Source organism: Leptonychotes weddellii, chromosome X, assembly GCF_054177405.1.
Source record: "Leptonychotes weddellii isolate Sample4059 chromosome X, ASM5417740v2, whole genome shotgun sequence".
In the NCBI taxonomy this organism is placed as follows: Eukaryota; Metazoa; Chordata; class Mammalia; order Carnivora; family Phocidae; genus Leptonychotes; species Leptonychotes weddellii.
The window spans coordinates 9385-30144 of NC_138385.1; the positions used below are offsets into that span (position 1 = coordinate 9385).

Here is a 20760-nt window from a genome sequence, read left to right on the forward strand (position 1 = left end):
GCACATGAATAAGATTACACAGGTGGCTAAGTTTTATAGACTACTTTGTTCATTTGGAAAATAGTCAAATGTAATATAATTTCCATTTACTGGCATTTATTGATAAATAAATGATTTAGGGCAGCAAATGTCCTTTCAGATACACACCACAAGTACGTAATAGGTAACAGATGCCAGTGTAGCCAAAGCAGAATGATGACGCTCCAGTTTTCCCACACTGCAGTTAAATGGATGGTAAACTGTCTGGTATTATTTCTATATATATATATATATATCATACTGTCTATTCTCAAGTTTCACAAAAAAATTCTTCAAAACTAGATTACAGAATTTATTAATCCATAAAAGATACTAAAACTATTATTCAACAGAACTCAAACCCAAACCCTAGAGTTGACTGTTCACTATATTCAGTTTGGGCTTTTCCCAGACTGGAAAAAATTCCCCATACTATCTCTCCCTTATATACCTAAAACACTAGTACATCCACCGTGGTTCTCTTATTTTTCTCTGGGGAGCCAGAAGAATTTGCCTCTCCACCTTCTCCACTACCCATTCTATAACTATACAATTGCTCTAAATATCCACCAAAAAGAAAGAAGTATATAAAAAACCACAACCTTCAATATTTAAACCATCATCTTTTCAAATCAACTGCAATGGGGAAAGAGAGGATATCATGCTCTGCAAGGTTTGTGAAAGGTCAAACCTTTCTTCCTGGAAGTGAATACTAGAAGGACAAAGTTAATTCTGTGTATTTCTAGTGGGCTAGCAAAATGTTCCCCATATGACTGACAGAAAATGTTTAAAACTTTACCTGCATGGGCTCCTAGAAACAAGCAGCACCAACAAATTAATTACAATTCCCCAAATAACGATTCTCCATTTAAATTGTTTTCAAGCACCTAAAACTCTTCAATAGCAAAAGATATTAAGACGAGATGTTAGCAATGCTGTCTCTGGAATACTTTTGTGTGCAAATACAAAGTTCATCCAAAGTCTTAGTAGACAGCTCATAAGACTTGTGGTTTCTACCTTGGTGACAGCTATGTGCAATTACAAACAAAAACGTTTCTCTAAATAGATGACTCTAATTAACAAACTAAAGAAACAAAAGCCTTTTTAAGGCTACTGCTGCAATAAATGGTTAAATCTGAAATGCACTGGAATAAACTGGACAAAGATAAATCTGGAAGCGTACAACAAGATTAAAAAAAAAAGGAAATAGAAGAGGGTTGAAGAGACTGGCAGACACCATCTGTCAGTATTAAAAGGCTTGAATCACATGGATTGCTTTTAACTCCTTGTTGTCTCATATCCTTGGTTAATGACAACTTTTTTTTTTATTTCTTCACACAGCTTGGCCATGTAAATCCACCACAGAGAGGTGACACGATGATATAGATGAACACCTAGAGGGAGAAGGAAGGCAATTTTATTTTCTTGAGTCTATCATAGGCTCATAAATAATACATAAAGCATAGTAAAAACCTATGAACAGATACTGATTCCATTACAGTAGTAGTTCTGTAATAATATAATACACCAATCAAGTATTTTCAAAGGCAGAAGTGGAATTAAAGGGATCCTTTCTGATACAACTCTCACACATTGGAATTCTAGTATACGTTCTTCATTGGGAGAGAAAGCAGTGGGGTTGTTTCTCTTCACTGGAAACCAGGCAGAATCAAGCTATATGAACAATTCTTATTGAGACATCATTAATTATCAAAATCACAAATTATCTTAATTCTCCTGATGTATAATTTTATTATGAAGCATATGTTTAGGTTTTACACACGTGTCACTTTTCATTATTAGGATGATTAGAAATATTTAAAAGTCTGAGTAGAGACTCTGCTCCATATCACCTATGAGCAAGAATGTTGCTATGAACCTTTTGGTGAATAATGACATGATAATTACAATAACCAAATCCAAAGAAAGCTGATGATACAAGTAACACAGTAAAAATGCTGGTCCTATTATAGATGGATTAACTTTTTAATTGTATTGGATTTTTGAAGTGTTTATATATACATATATATACATATATAATCTATATTTAAAGATTTTATTTATTTGAGGGAGAGAAAGAGAGAGAACACAATCAGGGGGCGGGGCAGAGCCCAAGGGAGAAGCAGGCTCCCCGCAGAGCAGGGAGCCCAATGTGGGGCTCGATCCCAGGACCCTGGGATCATGACCTAAAATACGCTTAACCGACTGAGCCACCCAGCAGCCCCTGAAGTATATTTTTAATAGTATATGCTTGTTCACATTACTAAATTCCAAAAAACAGATTTATTTTAAACATTAGGATCACTGCATTGATTTCATCATTTGTCTTGCTTTAAATTACAACTTTTTTGATATCTTTAATGGGCTGATTTCATTACTCAATGCTAAGAAAAAATACACATTTATGAATTCCATGCTTGCTCCCAAAAGTCAGCAGAGTGCTTTTGCCTTACTTCTCTACAAATGTGAGGGAGGGGGTGGTTTACAGCAAATTCTGGTTCTTAACGAATAAACTACTCACAGGTACACATACAAACACACACACACACACACGTACACAGATATTCCGGTATGACATGAAGTTGACTATTTACCACAACTGAAATACAAGGATTTTTAAAGCTGAAGTACAATATATTAGGCAACAACAGCTTTTGGGAGAGACTGATACTGCATTAAGAGCAGTGCTATGTATGTAGTAAGTAATCAATAAATACAATCTGAATTTAACAATAATCCAGCTTCATAAATCACTGTAAATTTGCAGACCCAAGTAGAAGGAAGAAGCTAAGCTGAGGAGCCTAGAATGTGCCACCTGAGTATCCTGAGCAATGTGACATTCCAGGCTCTGGCACAATTTCTAGTATAACATCAACATATTGATGGCTGCTCTTCTCAGGTAAATGCAGCTATCTAAGGTGGAGGTCTTTCAACAGGGGTCAAGGAAAAGTGGAGCTGAGTCAGAGGTATCCACACACAGTTAACTTTGGGCTTCTGCAAATGGCAAGAGGATAGGGAGAAAGGCTGCTTCACCCAGCCATAAACTACCCCCAAAGTAAAGCATCTCCCTCCCACCCTCCTTAGAGCAGCAGCTCTCAAACTTTTGGTTCAGGACCTATTCACACTCTCAAAAATCACTGAAGACTCCAAATAGCTCTTACATAGGGGGATTATAATTATCAACACTTACCATATTAGAAATAAAGCTTTAAAAATACCTATATAATTCATTTAAAAACAAAAATAATAAACCCATTATAGATAAACATAACTATATTTCTCTCAGATCAGTTTTATTTGTGTCAGCTTGGCTAGCTATAGTACAGAGTTACCCAATTAAACACTAACCTAGGTGTTACTGTATTTTGTAGATGTGATTAAAGCCCATAAATCAGTTGCCTTCAAGTAAAGCAGATTATCTTATATAATCCAAAGTAGCCTGATTCAGTTAGAAGTCCTTAAGGGCAGAGCTGAAGTTTCCTTGATGAAGAAGAAATTATGTCTCTGAATTATGCCTTTGCTCTTGCCCCAGCAGTCCAGACTGCCCTTCCTGACAGCCTGCCCTAAGGATTTTGAACTTGCCAAGCCAACTCCCACCATCACATAAGCTAATTCCCTGTGATGTATCCTTAACATATATCCAGAGAAATTCAAAGAGAGGGTACATCTGTTAACAAGGAGAACTCCACGAAAAAAAAGGTTACATTAAGAATAATAAGAGTTCTTAGAAATTTAAAGCATATCTCTGAAAAATGAATACATAAGATGAACTGAGCTGAAAAGAAAATTAGCTTGCAGGCAAGAGTGAGCTAAATAATTCTCTCAAATGTAATGCATATTAAAAAGGCTATCAGACATCCAGGATAGTTCAAAGAGGTCCAATATCTGTTTACATAGGAGTTACAAAAGGAGAACAGCATATAGACTCATTTACATTTATAAACAAGAGAACTACTAAATAGACATTAGGAAATTGAACTCATGATGCATTAAAAGAATATTACATAATGGACACTTAGTATTTATCCCAGAAATGAAAGGATAGTTATAAGTACATTTATTACTGTAATTCTATATATTACTATTAAATGCAGATAGTCATATTGTCAACTCATTGGGAAGAGAAATATTATTTCCCAAAATTAAATGCCTATTCATGACCAAAACTTCAGGCAATCTAGAAACAAAAATAAAGTTAACTTTGATGATAAAAATCTAACAAGAATTCGTAATACATATCACTCCTTTTAAAAAAGATTTTATTTATTTGAGAGAGAACACGAGTGGGGGAGCAGGGTAGAGGGAGAAGAGAGCCCTACGTGAGGGAGGCTCCAAATGACCTGAGCCAAAGGCAGATGCTTAACTGACTAAGCCACCTAGGCGCCCCTACATATCACTCTTATAAATGAAATATTGGAAGCATTCCACTTAAAACCAGGAACTAAATAAAGATGCCCACTGGCACCATAATTATTCAACATTGCTAGTAACTGCAAATTATATATACATATACATACCTATATATAGTTATGTAGAATTATATAGAACGTGTGTATATAAATTTGATAACACTGAAATTATTAACAGACGGTAACATAATTTACCTATAGCATGAGTAGGCAAATGACAGCCCATGGCTTGTGAGCTAAGAATGGTTCTTATATTTTTAAAGGTTTAAAAAAAAAGGATATGTGACAGAGACTACATGCAGCCTGAAAAGCATAAAATATCTATTATCTGGCACTTTACAGAACGTTTGCTGACTCCTGACAGAAAAATCAGAATACAGAAGAATAAACTGACAAACTATTACAACTAATAAGAGTTATACAAAGTTGCCAGACACAAAAACAGATCAGTTAGAAAAAAAACAGAAATAAAGAAACAGAGCATGCAATCAGCTAGAAAATAGAAATATAATTAGAAAATATGGAATTACAAAATGTAATTTTAAAAGAATCCCATTTCAAATGGGATGACAGAAACATTAAATATCCAGGAATATTTGGAATGCCTTGCCTGATTCCTTACATATAAACATTTAGGAAGATGGAGTTTAAGTACAATATTTTGGAGTGATTTCACAGGACAGCTAATCATTGAGAAAGAATTCCAGCATCCAGTTTCTTAAAGATTGAAAAATAAAATAACACACTAAAATAACAAAAACTTACAACTGATACGATGATGATGATGATAGTGAGTTTGAGATTCTTCATACACATGGCTCGTGCAAGATTTCTGCTGGTTGTTTTGAAGGTGACAGACTAGGAAAAAAAAAAAAGATTTATTTGATCCCTGGCACTGACTACATAACCGATTTATAGTAATACCTGTAAAACTTTTACTTTCATTAATCATGTTGAATCATGAATTCATTACTGTCTTCACAGGTCGAGACTAGCCATTCATAATCACTAGTTCTCAGAAGCAGGACTTGGTCAGGTGTATGGTAAGCAGTACGAGCCCACTGGAAAAGCTTCTCCCCTTTTTCTTGTCCACCGAAGTAATGCATGTGGTGTCAAGAATCACAAATGGCTCTTCCTGCTGGTGTGAAAGCCTTTTCCTCTTTACGCTTCCAGGAAGAAAGGCTCCCTCTAAGCCAGTTGGTTGCAAACACATTTGCCTGTTCTACCCAATATAATCCTGGGATTTTTGAGCCATAAAAATCTGTTCAATTTCCATAAGAAGATATGTATTTACTTGTATGAGGAACTTTGCTCCTTCAGTTATTCATTTTCTTTTGCAACACTGACTTCTCAATATCTACTGAACCATTCCCACCAGACGCAAAGAGTTTAAAGCAATCAAACAACAAAATTCCCTAACAGCCCAGCAATTCCACTCCTAGGTATATATCCAACAGAGCTGTATGCCCAAGTTCACCAAAAGTGGAATAAACAGTTCAATTGTACATATACTTCATATATTCAAGAAGGCAGAGGAAAATACGCACATGTAAAGGAGACATGTGGAAGATATAAAAAAGAACCAAATCAAGCTTGTAGAGATGAAAAATATATGAGGTGGGAATAACAGCAGATTACAAACCACAAAATAAAACTAACAGAAGCTATCCTAAATGAAACACAGAAGAAAAAAAAGACTGAAAAAAATGACCAGATCAATAGATCAACAGATAATTCTACAGAATCTGGAATTAGAATGGATTCCCAACAGGGGAGCATGGATAAACAAATTGTAGTAGGCAGACTTATACAACTGAATAGTACAAAACAATAAAATAAACTATTACCATATTGAACAATATGAATGAATCTCATAGATATAATAGTGAAAGAGGCCAGAGAGAAGCTAGTATATAACAGATGAATCCATTTCTATACCTTTAAGAACAAACAAAATATCATCTAGGGTAATGTAAGTCATAAAATGGTTACCTCTGTTGGGGATTATTAACAGGAAGGAGCATGAGGCAGCTTTCTGCAGTACTCGAAATGTTTTTTTTTTCTTGACCTAAGTGGCGGTTACATGCATATAGACATACGTGTAAAAAATAACTAAATGGTACACTTGCTGCACTTTATTCTACATATGTTATGCCTCCACAAAGAGAGACATCTGTTAATTAATTAGTACCTTTTGTTATTCTGGGTCACATAGTCAACAAAATTAAAGACTTACTTGGAAATTACAGGCTAAATACAAGACCATTCGAGCTAAACAGAGTAATCTTCGATTAAGAATTTGATCTGCAGATCTGGGATCAGATACTTCTTTGCCCCATAGCAATGGGTTACAAAGTGAGCCACTATAAAAACCTGGTATTTTGACTTGCTGTATGGTACCACCCTTCCTCCAGTTACCATGTGCTTTGACTTAAAACTATTATCCTCCTAAAAACTACTGTTAATACATGTCCCTATAAAACTAACAATAACAATAAACACTGAAATAGCTCTTACTATGCACAAGACACCGTGTTAGGCACTTTGCGTGCATTATCTGATTTAATGACATATAGCTCCATTTTACAGACAATGATTCCTGAGGCACAGAGAGGTTAAGTAACTTGTCTAAGGTTGCACAACTACTAAGTGGCAGAGAGGGGAATCAATCCCAGGCAGCCTGACTGTAGAGCTTGTGCTCCTAACCACTACAATCTAGCTGCTGGTAGGAATAAACATGATCACTCACTAAACCATTTCAAGGTGTAAACTACTCCGCATTTAAATTTGAAATTGTGTAGACCTAGAATTTCACTGATCTCTGCCCTCCATCTATTCACATCTATTCACTATATATCTATCATCTTTCCTGAAAACCCCCATCCACTATCCAGATGGAAAATGCAAAGACACACACAACTGTAGCGTAAGTAGGTCACAGGGACATACTGACTCTTTTAAGGCTCATTGGCCCTTCCCAATTTGACTCTTGCTTGATACAATGAAGGCTCAAGCTATCATGGTAAGCAAGAAAGTGACTGAATTGTCCAGTTTTCAGGATTCATACTGGATCACAACTGGCCTGCACATTTGTTTCATATATCACAAAACTTTGGTACAGAAACAAATGGTATATGCAGACTATAAAGGCATTAATCTACAGCTTTAAAAAATTGTTTATGTATATTGAGTATGTTTTCCAAACCAAAATTTCATTAATGGTTTCTAATGGGTTGTGGCTTTTATTCTATGCCGCACTGTTACCCTTATCATCACAACATAATCACATCATGGAGTTAGAAAGGAAAAAACCCTGTAAATTATTAAATTTAACATGTCTCCCTATTATGTTAGCCATCAACCAGTTTCTCTACTTTATTTAGATGCTGAAAAATATTACCATATCCCATACTTACCGAATCCACAAGATTTTCTGTTTTATCTATCAATAATTCCAATCTTTCTCCTCGCTGAGCTACCAGATCTGAAAATGTTGGAAAAACCAGAAAATATGTTTATATTACAAATCTGCTATTTTTATCTTTAAGCCAAATCTGATTTTAATTATAGTTGGTATTCTTGACAACTCATATTTACTACGGAAGCACTTTTATCTTTAAGTAATAAAAGACTTTAGTAAAGCTAATCAACTAAAGTAGGGGTTGGCATTTTTTTTCTGTAAAAGGCCAGATACTGAATATTTTAGGCTTCCTGGGCCAAATGGTCTCTGTCGTAATTACTCAACTCTGTTAAACATAGACAATATGTAAATAAATGGGCATCACGGTATTCCAATGAAACTTTATGCAGATTTGATCCAAGGATTATAGTTTGCAAAGCCTAAATTAAGGGTATGATCTGAGAGTTTTAAAAAATGGAGCCCTCAAAATGAGTGAGTTGGACACTTACAGAATTATAGTATGACGAGTTCTACAGACCCTCTCTCCAACAAAACAACTAACTTGAAAAATTATGAAAACAAAAGCCATCACCATTTAAAGTCTCTGAAAACTATGAATATCCTAAGGGCATACAGCAAATGGAGAAACATATATAAGAAAATTATCTAATTCTTGTAAGAACAGTGAGTCTATGGCATTTAAGCCATGACCTGCTCCATCCCTCAGCTGAGACAGAAACTCTACTCCAGGCAACTGAAGCCTGGAGGCTCTTTCCCTCCAGGTCTCAGTCAAAAGCTATGCTTTCTCCCCAGCAGGGGAAAGTCATTAACATTTCTCCTCCCATCCCATCCTACCCCTAGCTCCATGATGCAGAAGCTCTATTCCCACAAGGCATGCCCGATAGGTCTAAGGTTCCTTTCCTTCACCTAACCCTACACATAGGGCAGAAGTTCTATTAGAAGCTCTATTAGATTACACTGCATCAATTTATGTCTGGGGGAACTGTTACCAAAAAATACAGTTAGTGGAGGCTAACATCTGGGTGTGACACCAACAGAGGCAAACAAGCACTAGAAGCTTGACAGGGAGATTAGGAAAAGAGACACTCAGAGTTGTGTCACTCCAGTGTGACTACACATGCTCAAGGCTATTCCTCTGACAAATGACATTAGAGACTGCACACTGTGGGAAAACTAAAGTTCAAAGAAAAAGTCCAGCCCAGTCACTAAGCAAATAACCAAACAACAAACCCCGGAGGATGGGAATCAGTACCCAGAGTTGCTAGAATACATTACCTAAAACATCTAGTTTTCAACAAAAAATTATGAGATATGGCCAAAAAACCAGGAAACAGTAATCAATATACAGGAAAAAGAGCAGAGTTGTTAGAAACTTACTTTGGGTGGTGGTGGGGGGCTCAGCTATTGAACTTAGCAATGGAATGATACTGGAAATCAGTAGCAGAACGAAAACTTATGGGATAAAGCAAAAGCAGTGCATAGAAGGAAATTTATAGCAGTAAACACCTACATTAAAGAGAAGAAAGATGTTACAGACTGAATTGTATCCCTCTGAAATTCATATATTGAAGCCCTAACCGCTAACGTGATGGTACTTGGAGATGGGAGACTTTAAGGTATCATTAGGTTTAGATGACGCCATGATGGCTTATGGTGAAATTAGTGTACTAGTAAGAAGAGACACCAGAGAGCTTACTTTGTCTTACTTTCTACCATGCGAGGACATAGTGAGAGGGGCCTTCTGCAATCTGGGAAGAGAGTTCTCACCAGAATCTAGCTAGGCAGGCACCTTGATCTTGGACTTCAAGCCTCCAGAATTGTTAGAAAATGAATTTCTGTTAAACTATCCAGTCTACAGTAATTTTTTATAGTAGCCTGAGCACGCTAAGAAAAAAAAAGATTTCATACTAATAACTTTCTACCTTAATGAATTGGAAAAAGAACATATTAAATCCAAAGCTAACAGAAAGAAGGAAATAAAAATCAGAGCAGAAAAAATTAAATACAGAACAGAAAACACCAGAGAAAAATAAATGAAACCAGAAATAGGTTTTGGGAAAGATCAACAAAATTGACAAAACCTTGCATAAACTGACCAAGAAAAAAAGACAGACAATTCAAATTACTGAAATAATCACTATCAACTTCACAGAAATGAAAGGGTCCTAAGAGAATACTATTAACGAGAGTATGTCAATGCATTAGATAACTTAGATGAAATGGGTAAATTCCTAGAAAGACATAAACCACCAAAACAGACTCAAGAAGAAATAGGAAATGTGAACAATTACAACAAATAGATTGAATAATTAGAATTTTTAAGATTTGAGTATAGTTGACACACAATGTTACATTAGTTTCGGGTATACCACACAGTGATTCAACTTCTCTATGTTACGCTATGCCTACCACAAATGTAGCTACCATCTGTCACCATATAATGCTATCATTGACTATCTCTACCTTTCACCCTTGTAACGTATTAATTTTCATAACTGAAAGCCTGTATCTCCCCCTCTCCTTCACCCATTTTGTCCATCCCCCACCACCTTCCCATCTGGCAAACATTTGTTCTCTGTACTTATGGGTCTATTTCTGATTTTTGTGAAAAGAAGATTTTAGGGGGCGCCTGGTGGCTCAGTCGTTAAGCGTCTGCCTTCGGCTCAGGTCATGATCCCAGGGTCCGTCTGGGATCGAGCCCCACACTGGGCTCCCTGCTCCGCAAGGAGTCTGCTTCTCCCTCTCCCACTCCCCATGCTTGTGTTCCCTCTCTCGCTGTGTCTCTGTCAAATAAATAAATAAAATCTTTTTAAAAAAAAGAAAAAAAGATTTTGAGAGAGACAGAGAGCATAAGTGGGGAGGAGGGGCAGAGAGAGAGGGAGAAGCAGACTCCCCACTGAGCAGGGAGCCCGATGCGGGGCTCAATCCCAGGACCCCAAGAACATGACCTGAGCTGAAGGCAGGCACTTAACCGACTGAGCCACTCAGGTGCCCCTCTGCTTTTTTTTGTATATTCGTTTGTTGTTTAAATTCCATATATGACTGAAATCATATATGGAATGGTATTTGTCTTTTTCTAACTGACTTATTTCGCCTAGCATAATACTCTCTAGGTCCATCCATGTAGTCACAAATGGCAAGAGATCATCTTTATAGCTACATAATATTCCATTATATGTACATACCACATCTTTATCCATTCATCTATCAATGGACACTTAGGTTGCTTCTGTATCTTTCCTATTGTAAATAATGCTGCAATAAACATAAGTATAAATATATCTTTTCCAATTAGTGCTTTCATTTCCTTTGGGCAAATACCCTGTAGTGCAATTATTGCATCATATGATATTTCCATATTTTTTTCTCTTAGGAACCTCCATAGTTTGGACAATAGCTGTATCAGTTTACAGACCCACAAATGCTGCATGAGGGTTTTTCTCCACATCCTCACATATACTTGTTATTTCTTGTCCTTTTGATATTAGCCATTCTCATCAGTGTACGGTGATCTCTCATTGCAGTTTTGATTTGCATTTCCCTGATGATGAGTGATGTTGAGCATCTTTTCATGGGTTTGTTGGCCATCTCGATGTCTTCTTTGGAAAAATGTCTGCTCATGTCTTATGCCCATTTTTTACTCAGACTATTTGTTTTCTTGGTGTTGAGTTATATAAATTCTTTGTATATTTTAGATATTAAGCACTTATCAGATATCATCTGCAAAATTCTTCTCCCATTCTGTAGGTTGCCTTTTAGTTTTGTTGATGGTTTCCTTCACTATGCAAAAACTTTTTATTTTGATATAGTCCCAATAGTTTATTTTTGCTTTTGTCTTCCCTTGCCTCAGGAGACATATCTAGAAAAATGTCGCTAAGGCCAATGTCAAAGAAATTACTGCCGGTGCTCTCTTCTAGGATTTTTATGGTTTCAGGTCTCACATTTAGTTCCTTAGTCTTTGAGTTTACTTTTTATGTATGATTCAAAAAAAATGTGGTCCAGTTTCATTCTTTTCCATGTATGTACTTGTCCACTTTTCCCAACACCATTTCTTGAAGAGACACTCTTTTCTTCATTGTATGTTCCAGCCTCTTCTGTCACTAACTGATCACATAAGTGTGGGTTTATTTCTGAGCTATTTTGTTCCATTGATCTGTGTGTCTATTTTTGTGCCAGTATCATGCTGTTTTGATTACTACAGCTTTGTAATATATCTTGAAATCTGGGATTGTGATACCTCTACCTTTGTACTTCTTAAGATTGCTTTGGCTATTCAGAGTCTTTTGTAGTTCCATACAAATTTTAGTATCACTTGTTCTAATTCTGTGAAAAATACTATTGGTATTTTGATAGGGATTGTACTGAATCTGTAGATTGCTTTGAGTAGTATGGACATTTTAACAATATTAATTCTTCCAATCCATAAGCAGGGAATAATATCTTTGTTTGCTTATGTTGTCTTCAATTTCTTTCAGAAATGTTTTATAGTTTTCAGAGTACAAGTTTTTCACCTCCTTGGGCAAGTTTATTCCTAGGTATTTTTTTTTTTTTGGCACAACTGCAAATGAAATTGTTTTCTTAATTTCTTTGTTACTTTAGTTATAAGCATATAGACACACTACTGACTTCTGAGTACTAATTTTGTATTCTGACAATTTTACTGTATTACTTCTAGTACATTTTGTTGGAGTCCTTAGGGTTTTCTATGTATAGTATCATGTCATCTGCAAATAGACACAGCTTGACTTCTTCCTTACCAATATGGATGCCTCATATTTCTTTTTGTTATTTGATTGCAGTAGTCTGTTGAATAAAAGTGGTGAGAGTGGGGGCACCAGGGTGGCACAGTCAGTTAAGTGTCCAACTTTTGGTTTCAGCTTAGGTCTTGGTATCAGGGTCATGAGATCAAGCCCCACATTGGGTTCTGTGCTGAGTCTGCTTTACATTCTCCCTCTGCCTCTGCCCCTTCTCTCGATCTCTAAAATAAATAAATCTTTAAAAAAAGGTGGTGAGAGTGGAGGTTCCTGTCTTGTTTCTGATCTTAAAGTGCTGCGATTTTCACCAGTGAGCATGATGTTAGCTATGGGATTGTCATATATGCCTTTATTTGTTAGATCAAGCCCCACATCGGGTTCTGTGCTCAGTGCTGAGTCTGCTTTAGATTCTCCCTCTGCCTCCGACCCTTCTCTCTCTCTCGATCTCTAAAATAAATAAATCTTTAAAAAAAGGTGGTGAGAGTGGACGTTCCTGTCTTGTTCCTGATCTTAAAGTGCTGCGATTTTCACCAGTGAGCATGATGTTTGCTATGGATTTGTCATATATGCCTTTATTTATTAGAGGTATGTTCCCTCTAAAACCACTTTTTGAGTTTTATAGTGAATGGATATTGAATTTTGTCAAATGCTTTTCCTGCCTCTTTTGAAATAACCATATGATTTTTATCCTTTGTTTTACTGATGTGGTGTATCACACTGACTGATTTATAAATATACTACCATCCTTGCATCCCCAGGATCAATCCCACTTGATCGTGGTAATGATCCTTTTAATGTATTGTTGGATATGGTTTACTAATATTTTGTTGAGGATTTTTGAATCTATATTCATCAAAGATACTGATCTGTTTTCTATTTTTCTGATGTCTTTGGTTTTGGTATCAGGGTAATGCTGGCCTCGTAGAATGTATTTGGAAGATTTCCTTCCTCTTCTATTTTTTGGAATAGTTGGAAGAGAATGGGTATTAACTCTTCTTTAAATGTTTGGTAGAATTCATCTGATCCTGAATTTTTCATTTTTGGTAGGTTTCTGATTACTGATTCAATTTTGTTACTAGTAATTGGTCTGTTCAGATTTTCTATTTCTTCCTAACTCAGTTTTGGAATTTTGTAATATGTTTCTAGAATTTACCCATTTCTGGGAACCTGGGTGGCTCAGTTGCTTAAGAGACTGCCTTCAGCTCAGGTCATGATCCTGGAGTCCCAGGATCGAGTCCCGCATTGGGCTCCCTGCTCAGCAGGGAGTCTGCTTTTCCCTCTGCCCCTCACCCCTCTCATGCTCTCTCTCTCTCTCAAATAAATAAAATCTTTAAAAACAAAATATTTACAATTTACCCATTTCTTCTAGGTTGTCCAATTTCTAGGCATATATTTTTTTGTAGTACTCTATTGTAATCTTTTTATTACTGTGGTGTCAGTTATTTTTTCATTTCTGATTTTATTTATTTCAGTCCTCTCTTTTTATTCTTTTAAATTAAAAAAAAATTTAATTCCAGTATAGATAATACAGTGTTATAAGTTTCAGGTGTACAATACAGTGTTTCAACAGTTCCATATATTACTCAGTGCTCATCAAGACAATTACACTTGGGGCACCTGGGTGGCTCCGATGGTTAAGCATCCACCTTCGGCTCAGGTCCTGATCCCAGGGTCCTGGGATCGAACCCCGCATCGGGCTCCTGGCTCAACAGGAAGCCTGCTTCTGCCTCTCCCTCTGCCTCTCCCTCTGCTCATGCTCTTTCTCTCTCCATATCTCTGTGTCTCAAATGAATAAATAAAATCTTTTTTAAAAAAAGATAATTATACTCTTAATCCTCTTCACCTGATTCACACCCCATCATCCACCTCCCTAGTAGTAGTCATCTGTTCACTATAGTTAAGAGTATGTTTTTTGGTTTATCTCCTTTTTTCCCTTTGTTCATTTGTTTTGTTTATTAATTCCACATATGAGGGAAATCATATGGTATCTGTCCTTCTCTGGCATATTCTGCTTAGCATTATACTCTCTAGATTGATCCATGTTATTGCAAATGGCAAAATTGCATTTTTTATGGCTGAATAATATTCCTCTGTGTGTGTGTGTGTGTGTGTGTGTGTGTGTAACACCTTTATCCATTCATCTATTGATGGACACTTGGGCTGCTTTCATAGTTTGGCTATTGTAAATAATGCTGCTATAAACACAGGCATGTATATATCCCTTTACATTGGTGCTTTATATTCTTTAGGTAAATACACAGTAGTGCAATTAAGGATAATAGGATAGTTCTATTTTTAACTTTTTGAGAATCCTCCATAGTGTTTTCCACAGTGGCTGCACCAGTTTGCATTCCCACCAAGAGTGCAAAAGGCTTCCTCTTTATCCACATCCTCATCCAACACTTTGTGTTTTTTTTTATTTTAACCATTCTGACTTGTTAGGTGATATCTCATTGTAATTTTGATTCACATTTCCCTGATGATCAATGATGTTGAGATCATTTCAGGTGTCTGTTGGCCATTTGGATGTCTTCTTTAGAAAAATGTCTGTTCATGTCTTCTGCCCATTTTTTAATACTTACGGTTTTTTGGTGTTGAGTTCTAGAAGTTCTTTAATATATTTTGGAACAAACCCTTTAACAGATATGTCATTTGCAAATATCTTCTTCCATTCAGTAAGCGGTCTTTTAGTTTTGTTCTTTCCTTCTCAGTGCAGAAGCTTTTTATTTTGATGAAGTCTCGATAGTTTATTTTTGCTTTTGTTTCCCTTGCCTCAGGAAACATTATCTAGAAGGATGTTGCTACAGTCAATGTCAAAGAACATACTGCCTGTGCTCTTCTCTACGATTTTTATAGTTTCAGGTCTCACATTTAACTCAATCCATTTTGCTTACTTTTGTGTATAGTGTAAGGAAGAGGTCCAGTTTTCCCACCACTTGTCAAAGAGACTTTTTCCCCATTGCATATTCTTGCCTCCTTTGTCAAAGATTATTTGACCACATAATTGTGGGTTTATTTCTGGGCTCTCCATTCTGTTCCATTGATCTATATGTCTATTTTTGTGGCAGTACCATACTGTTTTGATCACTATAGCTCTGTAATATAACTTGAAGTCTGGAATTGAGATACCTCCAGTTTTGTTTTTATTTTTCAAGATTACTTTGGTTATTCAGGGTCTTTTGTGATTCCATACAAATTTTAGGACTGGTTGTTCTACTCCTGTGAAAAATGCTTTTGGTATTTTGATAGGGATTGCATTAATTCTATAGATTGCTTTGGGTATTATAGACATTTTAACAGTATTTCTTCTTCCAATCCATAAGCATGGAATGTCTTTCAATTTCTTTGTGTCATCTTCAATTTCTTTCAATGTTTTATAGTTTTCAGAGTACAGGTCTTTCACCTCTTTGGTTCAGTTTATTCCTAGGAATTTTATTATGTTTGGTGCAATTGTAAAAAGGATTTTCTTAAGTTCTCTTTCTGCTGCTTCAATATTAATGTATAGAAAGGCAAGAGATTTCTATACATCGATTTTGTATCTTGCAACTTTACTGAATTCATTTATCATTTCTACTGGTTTTCTGGTGGAGTCTTTAGGGTTTCCTTTATATAGTATTATGCCATTTGCAAAGACTGAAAGTTTGGATTCTTCCTTACTAATTTGGATGCCTTTTATTTCTTTTTGTTGTCTGATTGCTTTGTCGAGGACTTCCAGTACTATATTGAATAAAAGTGGCAAAAGTGGACATTCTTGTTTTATTCCTGACCTTAGTGGTAAAGCTCTCAATTTTTCCCCATTGAGGATGATGCTACCTGTGAGCATAAGTCCTTTAGAATGTTGAAGTATGTTCCCTCTAAAACTACTTTGTTGGGGGTTTTTATCATGAATGGATGTTATTTTTCAAATGCTTTTTCTGCATCCTTTGAAATGATAACATTATTTTTATCTTTTCTCCTCTTGATATGATGTAGCACATTAACTGATTTGTGAATACTGAGCGACCCTTGCAGCCCAGGAATAAATCCCACTTGTGTGTGGTGAATGATTTCTTTAATGTACTGTTGGATTTGGTTTGCTAGTATTTTGTTGAGGACTTTTTTATCTATGTCCATGAGAGATATTGGTCTGTAGTTCTCTTTTTTTTGTGGTGTCTTTGTTTATCTTTATCTGGTTTTGGTATCAGGGTAATTCTGGCCTCAGAGAATGAATTTGGATTTCCTTCCTGTTTTATGTTTTGGAAAAGTTTGAGAAGAATAGGTATTAACTCTTCTTTAAATGTTTGGTAGAAGTCCCCTGTGAAGCTGTCTGGTCCTGGGCTTTTGTCTGTTGGGAGTTTTTTCATTACTGATTCAACTTCATTGCTGGTAACTGATCTGTTCAAATTTCCAATTTCTTTCTGCTTCAATTTTGGTAGGTTGTTTCTAGGAATTTGTCCATTTCTTCCAGATTGCCCAGTTTGTTGGCATATAATTTTTCATAATATTCTCTTACAATTATTTGTATTTCTGTGGTGCCAGTTGTTATTTCTCCTCCTTCATTTCTGATTATTTGCGCTCTCTCTCTCTCTGATATTTTCCAAGAAACTGCTTGTGTCTTTGATTTGTTCTACTGGTTGTTTTTTTTTTTAACTTTTCACTTCATTTATTTCTGCTCTAATCCTTATTTCCTTCGTTCTGCAAGTTTTGGGTTTTGTTTGCTCTCTCACTAGCTCCTTTAGGTGTAAGGTTAAGTTGTTTACTTGAGATTTTTCTTGCTTCTTGAGGTAGGCCTATAGTGCTATAAAATTCCCTCTGAGAACTGCTTTTACTGCATCCCAAAGATTATGGACCCTTTTATTTTCATTTGCATTTCTCTCCATGTAATTTCTGATTTCTTCTTTGACTTCTTGGTTGACCCATTTATTATTTAGTAGCATGTCATTTAACCTCCATATATCTGTGGTCTTTGCAGATTTTTTTCTTGTGGTTGACTTCTAGTTCCATAGCTTTGTGGTCAAAAAAGATACAAGGTATGACTCTGATCTTTTTTCATTTGTTGAGACTTGTTTTGTGACCTAATATGTGATCTATTCTGGAGAACGTTCCCTGTGCACTTGAAAAGAATGTGTATTCTGCTGTTTTCGGATGGTATGTTCTGAATATATCTGTTAAATCCATTTGTTGCAGTGTGTCATTCAAAGCCATGGTTTCCTTGTTGACTTTCTGAATGATGTCCATTGATGTGAGTGGCGTGTTGAAGTTCCCTACTATTATTGTATTACTACCAATTAGTTCCTTTATGTTTTATGTATTCGGGTGCTCCCGTGTTGGGTGCATAAATGTTTATAATTGTTATATCTTCTTATTGGGTTTTCCCCTCTATTATTATATTGCGTCCTTCTTTGTCTCTTGTTACAGTCTTTGCTTTAAAGTCTAGTTTTTCTGATATAATTATTACTATTCTGGCTTTCTTTAGACATCCATTTGCATGATAAATGTTGCTCCATCCCCTCACTTTCAGTATGCACGTATCTTTAGGTCTGAAATGAGTCTCTTATAGGCAGCATACAGATGGTTCTTATTTTATTAACCACTCTGTCTCCCTATATCTTTTGATTGTAATGTTTAGTCCATTTACATTAAAAGTAATCACTGATAGATATGTACTTATTGCCATTTTGGTACTTGTTTTATGGTTGTTTTTCTAGTTCTCTGATCCTCTCTTCTTTCATAGTTTGTTGGCTTTCCTTAGTAATATACTTGCATTCCTTTCTCTTTATTCTTTGCATATCTATTACTGGTTTTTGATTTGTGGTTGCCATTAGGTTTGTATATAATATCTTCTGCATATAGCAGTCTATATGAGGTTGATGGTCATTTAAGTGTGAACCCATTCTCCACTCCTCTTCCCTCCTCCATGCTTTACGTATATAATGTCATATTTTACATCCTTTTGTGAATCTCTTGACTGATTTTTACAGATATACTTATTTGTACTGCTTTTGGTTTCCTACTTTTCCTACTGTTAATTATGGTCTTTCCTTTCCACTCAGAGAGTCCACTTTAATAATTCCTATAGGGCTGGTTTAGTGGTCATGAACTCCTTCAGCTTTTGTTTCTGGGAAACTTTATCTCTCCTAGTCCGAATGATAGCCTTGTTAAACAGAGCATTCTAGGCTGCAGATTTTTTCTTTTGAGCCCTTCGCATTTATCATGCCATTCCCATCTGGCCTGCAAGTTTCAGCTGAAAAATTAGATGATACACTTATGGGGTTTCCCTTGTGTGTCACTGCCTTCTGTTCTGCTGCTTTTAAAATTCTCTTTATCACTACTTTCTGCCATTTTAGTTACTATGTATCTTGGTGTGGACCTCCTTGGGATGATTTTTTCGGGGGATCTCTCTGCTTCCTGCATCTGGATGGTTCCTTTCCCAGATTAGGAAAGTTTTCAGCTATTATTTCTTCAGATACATTTTCTACACCTTCTTCTGAGATCCCTTTAATGTGAGTATTATGCTTGATGGAGTCATTGAGTTCCCAAAGACTGTTCTCATTTGTTTATGCTGGGGTGTGGAGATGGAAGATGATGCCTGCGAGCTACTTTGTTCCTGGAAAAGTCTGTCAGCCATCCCTGCTTCATGGGACACACTCTGAAATGAGTAGACTACTCTGCCTCCCATGTGTCCCATGCATTTTCCAAACTGCTGCTTCTATGCTGTATCTCCACAGGCTGTTCACTGTGTTGTCTCTTTAAGGGTGGGGGACTCAGTTTACTCTTACCCTCCAGGTTCTTCCAGAACTGAGCCCCAATTTTTAAAATTCCAGGCCTTAAGTCTCACGGTTATGAGAACTCATGAAATTCGGCCCTTCTAGCTTTCAAAGCCAAATGTTATGTGGATTTGTCTTCCCCATGCAGGGTTCCCGGTGTGATAGTCTCTTTTTCTCTCTGCTTCACCCATGGCTCCCTTCCCTACCCACCACAGATTACTGTGGTCCATTTCACGCCCCACCACATCTCCCCTCTTACTACCGTCTTCAATGTGGTCTCTTCTCTGCCTTTAGTTGTGGAGTTTGTTCTGCCAGTCTTTGTTTTAAAGCCTATTTTGCCTGATATAAGTATTGTTAGCCAGGACGTTTTTCCCCCACTTCCATTTTCATGGTAAATGTTTTCTCATCCTTTCAGACTGTATGTGTCTTTATATCTGAGGTGAGTCTCTGGTTGGCAGCATAGAAATGGGTCTTGTGTTCTTTTTAATCCATTCTGCCACCGTATATCTTTTGATTGGAGCACATAGGCCATTTACAATTAAAGTAATTATTCATAGCTATATACTTATTGCCATTTTGTTAATTGTTTTCTGGTTGATTTGGTAGTTCTCTGTTCCTTTCTTCTTTTCTCGCTCCTTCTCTGTCATTGAGGAGTTTCTGTACTGTTATGTGTGGCTTTCTATTTTTTGTGTATCTCTTACAGGTTCTGAGTTTGTGGTTACCATGAGGTAACATCCTAAGTATATAACAGTCTATATTAAGTTGACGGTCATTTAGGTTCAAACACTTTCTAAAAAAAAAAACATTTTTTAACTCCTCCTCCACATTTTATGTATATGCTGCCATATTTCACATCTTTTTATTCATAATTTTCTTATGTCTACTTCTGGCCTTTTCTTTTCCACTTAGAGAAGTCCCTTTAACAGTTTTTGTAAGCCTGGTTTAGTGGTGATAAACTCATTTTAACTTTTATTTGTCTGGGAAATTCTTTATCTCTCCTCGATTATGAATGATAACCTTGACAGAGTATTCTTGATTGTAGGTTTTTGGTTTCCTTTCAGCACTTTTAATATACCATTTCACTCCCTTCTGGCCTGCAAAGTTTCTCCTGAAAAATAGGGTTTCCCTTGTAGGTAAGTTTTTGCTTCTCTCTTGTTGCTTTTAAAGTTCTCTCTTTATCTTTAATCTTTGACATTTTAACTACTTTGTGTCATGGTGTGGACCTCATTCAGTTCATCCTGTTTGGAATTCTCTGGTGCTTCCTGAAACGGGATGTCTATTTCCTTCCCTAGGTTACTGAAGTTTCCAACTATTATTTCCTCAAGTAAGTTTCCTGTCCCTTTCTCTCTCTTCTTCTTCTTCTGGGATCCCTATAACGTGAACATGTGCTTGCTTGATGTCTCCAAGAGATC

General features: G+C 36.3%; 1 protein-coding gene across 1 annotated transcript in view; it reads right to left on the reverse strand.

Moving 5' to 3' along the window:
* Positions 1 to 1028: 1028 nt before the first annotated feature.
* Positions 1029 to 20760, reverse strand: part of VAMP7 (vesicle associated membrane protein 7) — a 60109-nt gene continuing 40377 nt past the window's right edge. Inside the window, exons 6-8 of the mRNA XM_006736905.3 lie at positions 7844 to 7911; positions 5193 to 5285; positions 1029 to 1412 (exon numbers count right to left, since the gene is read on the reverse strand). Coding sequence (XP_006736968.1) covers positions 1344 to 1412; positions 5193 to 5285; positions 7844 to 7911 — 230 coding nt within the window. The 3' untranslated portion in view covers positions 1029 to 1343. The remainder of the gene's footprint in view (positions 1413 to 5192; positions 5286 to 7843; positions 7912 to 20760) is intronic.